This window comes from Carcharhinus amblyrhynchos, chromosome 8 (assembly GCF_965287045.1).
Source record: "Carcharhinus amblyrhynchos chromosome 8, sCarAmb.v2.hapA, whole genome shotgun sequence".
NCBI lineage: Eukaryota > Metazoa > Chordata > Chondrichthyes > Carcharhiniformes > Carcharhinidae > Carcharhinus > Carcharhinus amblyrhynchos.
In genome coordinates this window covers 74,185,152-74,191,151 of record NC_137331.1, presented here as the reverse complement: position 1 = coordinate 74,191,151, position 6,000 = coordinate 74,185,152, and the positions used below count along the sequence as shown (strand labels likewise).

General features: G+C 40.1%; 1 protein-coding gene across 1 annotated transcript in view; it reads right to left on the bottom strand.

The window, feature by feature from the left end:
- Positions 1–1,434: 1,434 nt before the first annotated feature.
- Positions 1,435–6,000, bottom strand: part of kcnq3 (potassium voltage-gated channel, KQT-like subfamily, member 3) — a 312,879-nt gene continuing 308,313 nt past the window's right edge. The window contains exon 15 of the mRNA XM_080194945.1: positions 1,435–2,300. Within this exon, the coding sequence (XP_080051071.1) occupies positions 1,557–2,300 (744 nt within the window). The 3' untranslated portion in view covers positions 1,435–1,556. The remainder of the gene's footprint in view (positions 2,301–6,000) is intronic.

The window sequence follows — 6,000 nt, the reverse complement described above, 5'->3', positions numbered from 1 at the left end:
TAAACTTAGTTGCACAATACCATTTTGATGGCTTAACCAGCAATTATGCTCTACTGAACTATTGTTTCCATAAACCATCCAGTACAGTTCAGTTCTCTTAAGTTAAAGACAATCAACACAATTTATCTGATACCTCAAAATTATTTTAGAAAAATTAACATCTTATTGCCTATATGCTTTAAAATTGTTTATCTCAAATGATTGAATAATTCAAATATTTTAGCACTTGGAACAGCTGGAATGGGGGTACACTGTATTCGGCTGATAAATTGGCAGCTTTCACTGATACATTTACATTTTTGTTATACTTTAAATAGATTTTAAATCCTATAGCATTGAAGCTTTTGGAATGTGTTTGCAAAAACCAGATTCTGACAGATATTGCTTCAATGCTCTGCAAAGCGCAAATATTTTATACAATAAAAATATTCATGATAATCCTATATTGTACTTTCTGCCACTATTATAGTCTTCAGTTGTCCCAAACAGCCCTGCAAGATGTTTCCTGTCACAATAGATCAATGTACAATATTTAAGAAGTCTCACAACACCAGGTTAAAGTCGAACAGATTTATTTGGAGTCATGAGATTTTGGAGTGCTGCTCCTTCATCAGCACTCAATTGATGAAAGAGCAGCGATCCAAAAGCTCGTGATTCCAAATAAACCTGTTGGGCTTTAACCTGGTGTTGTGACACTTCTTACTATGCCAACCCCAGCCCAACACCGACATCTCCACACAATATTTAAGGAATACCAAGATATGTAAGTGCACTTGAGTAGGTGCAAAAGAGTCTGAAAACATTTTTTAAGAATAAAAGGAGGAAAGTGATGAAATGTGAAATTTGCACCAGATATGAGGTAGAACCATAATCTCATCAATTTGCTGACTTATCTCACTTACCCTATCAGCTTTTTCACGTAGGTACTAAACTGTGTATATGAGGATTTTTGCATCTCACAAAGAACTTGGTTTCACTTGAATTTCTCAATATATGTATAGGCTGATAACTCAATTTCACTCTTTAAATTTAAACTTCAATTTTTTGGAATGCACTTTTCAATTCATCCATCATTAAAATAGCAAAATGGTAACGTATATAAATAACTTGAGATGAAATGTGTAGCAAAAAAAATACTGAGGCAAAACAGACGAATGAAGGGGACACTGTCTCTTTAAGAATTTACTTGCAGGTTTAAATATTGTCAAAAAGAAATGTATCTAGTAACTTTCTGCATAGATTCTAACCCACATATATTGCAGGGATTAAAATTACTTCATTACTGTACAATAACACAGAAGAAATGAGGCTTTGTTGTTAATATCGTTCAAAACCATGCACCAACATGCAAATCTTTACAACTTTTAAAATGTATGAAAAAAAATTGCTTTTAGAATATTGAAAACATTAACAGTTCTCCAGCACAATGTCCATGCATTACATGCAATTTTGCCAGTGAAATGCTTTGTAACAATAAGCTCTAGGTGTTGTGCAGGAAGCAAAAAATGTGGATCTTTCATAGTTACTGTACATTATTAGGTCAACCAGTGACCCTGCTAAATTGGCTTATTTGATGTAGGCCATATATTGTCAGGAAGTCCCTCCCCTGTAGACGATAGAGGCGCAGAACCACATGGTGTGTAAGGATCAGTATCAGTGTCTGTTTCTCCCTCTGCCAAATGTAGTTTTGATTTTGGCCAACTTCCTCCCCCATAAAGACCAAAAGTCAAGTCATCCTTTGATTGGGAGATGCTGAATCCGCTGGGAGAACGCTCCAGTTCCTCGTGGTTGACTGAGAGGAGAGAGATTGGCGTGTCACTGTCTCTTGTGCTTCTCCCGTGCCTCACTGTGAATTTTTCAGAGAAAGGGCTTGCTAATTCTCCTCCCTGATAGCTAGGGCATGTGTTACCTTGAGTGTCTGTCAGTGAACTGATTGGCAGGACTGTTGGTCTTTCAGTATATGATGGAGCAGGGGGTGGAGGAAATCTCGATAAGTCAGCAGCTAATGTGGAAAATTTTGTACTTCCTGGACTTTGTCTGAAGAAACCAAATGGAGCTACTGAAGAAACTTGGACTTGGTAGCAACTCTGAGGAGCCATATAGGTGCAGGAATCAGGATAGTTTGAGATTACTCTTTTAATCTCAGAATATTTGTCCTCCACCTTGTCGTCAACTGGACTTTGAACCAATGTCCCTGCTCCTCTTATTGAAAAGTACCCAGCTGATGCAGACTGTTGGGTATTCATATGCTGAATGTGCATATCCACCAGGAAGTCAATCTTCTTCTCCATTCCTTCGACCTATAAAAGAGCAGAGAGGAAATGTGGTCAATTTCACAATAACAACCACCTTTAAGTAGATGATTGGTGTCAGCTTTAGATTAATATTTTTGACATTTCTTCCAAGATTTTGCTTTCTTTGATTATTTTCTAATAGATGGAGGTTTGCATTCTTTATTCTGTTTTAGATACCTAGCTGGTGAAAGGTAGGACTGGAATGAACCTTTATTCAGCCTTACATTTATTTACAGAGCATTACAATTCCTGACTCCAACACACTACAGTTTTAGCAAATATCTCAATATATATTAAAGTGAAATCCCAGCAAATTGCCACCACCAGCATCAAGTTAAATGCAATTAATGCACTATTAGTATTGTGCATTATTAATGCGCAGAGTAGATGTTGTTCCTGACTATTTATGTACCGTATGATCAGCCAATAAAACTGCATTCATTCACTTAACTTATCCCAGTGCAGGCTCAGTTGGATGACTAAGCTATCTAGGAAGAATCCTCATTATTCATCCAAAAGTGTGATAGACATTGATTAATGAATGTGGCTAACTTGCCAAAGGCAATTTTTATTGTTGGTATGAGTCCAACATATGCAACAGCATTCTGTCAATCTTGATCTACAGTAAAAAAAACTTACAAAAATTATTACTACTAAGCAAATGTTTAGGCCCATCCTTTACCATTAATGTTAATAAACCTAAGAGTTATCAGCAGAAAAGCTTTTTCTGTGAGCACAGAGATCTGTGACTGCCTCACCCAGCTGTGGCTGGCCTTTCTGGCCAATCACCCCACTTCCCAGTCAGCCAGTGGGGTGAGATGGTAAGTTTATCCCCGCTATTCCTCCACAGATGCTGCCAGACTTGCTGAGTTCATCCAGCATTTTCTGTTTTTATTTCAGTTTTGGTGAGGTTGAGTAGCTCACAATGGACACTGATGTCTGGGTAGGTTGTTGAGAAATTGGTGGGATTGGTCTTTATTGCATTTGTTACTTGTTATCCAGTTGGTGTGTTTGACCACAGCTTACCTGTTAATTCATATTTACCTCATATTGATTCTGAATGTTAAGAGTGTAAGACAGATATTGTAAATTGTTTTACTTTCCTAACTCCAGATGGTACAGTTTATTTGATTGCAAACAGTGGAATCTTGTGGCTTCCTTCTCTTAGTCAGTACCTGTGGTCTCCAACTTTGTCCACTGTGTGCAAAAGGTTACCAGTCCCTAATCGAGATCAGGACAAAGGGCAAGTGAAGGAAGTGTGTAATGTGCTGATAGGATTAGGCTGTTCAGTGGAGATGAATTTGAGACAAGGGATAAAATCCAGGAGGAAGGGATGTCATATAACATCAAGGGTGAACTTCTAACCAGGATGGGAGAGGGTGACGTACTCTCTGCTTGATTCTGTTCATCTATCGTAATATATTAAAATTTGAAGGTGGTAAGTATCAATAGATCCATTGGAGTTGAGTCAAATTCCCTGTATAATGGCTGCTCCATCATGTTTCAACATACATTCAACATAAAATCTCAGAATTTTTCTACTGGACACAGGGGAGGTCCCAGAGGACTGGAGGGTAGCTAATGTGGTACCGCTGTTTAAAAAGGGTAGTAGGGATAACCCTGGTAATTACAGACCAATGAGTTTGACATCGGTGGGAGGAAAATTGTTGGAAAAAATTCTTAGGGATAGGATGTATAAGCATTTGGAGTATTGCGATCTGATTAGGGATACGCAACATGGCTTTGTTCAGGGGAGGTCTTGCCTTACGAATCTGGTAGAATTTTTGAGGAGGTGACGATGGGCGAGCCGTTGATGTCATCTATATGGATTTCAGTAAGGCGTTTGACAAACTCCCTTATGGTAGGCTGGTAGAAAAAATTAAGGCACATGGGATACAAGGACAGGTAGCTAGATGGATTGAAAACTGACTAGGCAATAGGAGGCAGAGAGTAGTAGTGGAAGGGTCCTTTTCTGACTGGAGGTCTGTCACCAGTGGTGTGCCGCAGGGCTCAGTACTGGGACCTCTTTTTGTAATATATATAAACGACTTAGAAGAGGGTGTGATCAGCAAGTTTGCGGATGACACCAAGATGGCAGGATTGGCGGATACTGAGGAAGATTGTCAGGTGACACAGCAGGATATAGATAGGTTGGCATACTGGGCAGATAGATGGCAGATGGAATTTAATCCTGACAAATGTGAGGTGATGCATTTTGGAAGGAATAATGCAGGGAGGAGTTACTTGATAAAAGGTAGACCAATTAAGAGTAGAGAAATGCAGAGGGACCTGGGAGTGCAAGTGCACAAGTCTCTGAAGGTGTCAACACAAGTGGAGGAGGTTGTAAAGAAAGCTTATGGAATGCTAGCCTTTATAGGAAGAGGTATAGAGTATAAGAGCTGTCGTCTAATGCTTCAGTTGTACAGAACGTTGGTTAGACCGCATTTGGAGTACTGCGTCCAGTTCTGGTCACCTTACTACCGGAAGGACGTGGAGACCCTGGAGAGAGTGCAGAGGAGGTTTAACAAGATGCTGCCTGGCATGGAAGGACTGGGCTATGAGGAAAGATTGGGAAAACTGGGGCTCTTTTCCTTAGAAAGACGGATGTTAAGGGGGGATCTGATAGAGGTGTATAAAATAATGAAGGGTATAGATAGAGTCAACAGTGGTAGGCTTTTCCCTAGATTGGGGACAACTATCACGAGAGGTCACAATCTAAGGGTGAAGGGGGAGAAGTATAATTTTGATACTAGAGGAAGGTTTTTCACACACAGGGTTGTGGGGGTATGGAATGCGCTACCAAGTAAGGTGGTGGAGGCAGGCACTTTGGACTTGTTTAAGGTTTACTTAGATAGGCACATGAGTGAAACAAGGATGGAGGGTTATATAAGACGGTTTTAAAAAGGGACAGAGCCTCGGGTCGATACTGGAAATGTAATAGTATATGTTAATGTTTTGTCTCTTTAATCCACAGGTGTCGGTCCACCTTGTTGTCAAACGAGGGGCATGCACACGGTGGGTCGTGCATGGGCTGCTCTTGGAGGTTTCGAGAGTGGCCTAGTACTTTGTGTCGATGTGTGTGCTTAATCCTGGACCAGCAGACGGGCGCCACAACAGCTCAGTGACTATCACTGTTTGCTGTGCAGATACATGGATTTGGACCAGTGTCTGCGGGAGTTTGCTCATTCTCCCTGTGGTTGCGTGAGTTTCCTCCGGGTGCTCCGGTTTCCTCCCACACCCCAAAGATGTGCTCTTAGGCTGATTGGTGTACCAAATTGACCCTACACTATTCTCCCCTGAATCTGGCTACAGTAGGGTACCATTTGCATTCACATGGGGCAAGATAGGTGTAGGAAAATTCTTTAAAATGGCGGTGCGGGCTCATTGGGCCGAAGGGCCTGTTTCCCGTGCTGGGTTGTTCTTTGTTCTTTGTTAACAGAAAAGGGCAGAAAAACCCCTAATAAATCTACTAGTAGTATTGATTCCCGGTAACATGTTGGATGGAACTGAAATACTGGTATCATTAATTATGTTTGAAAAATTAAACATAGCTGACTTAATAAATTACATTCAGAATCAAGGTAATTATAGGTATAAGCAGGTTATTATACATAAGAAAATCAGGTTGAGAAAATGATTAACTTAGATCATGTTGATACTTGCTGCTCTGTACTGCACAATTCTGAGTCCAGAAAGCATATCTATA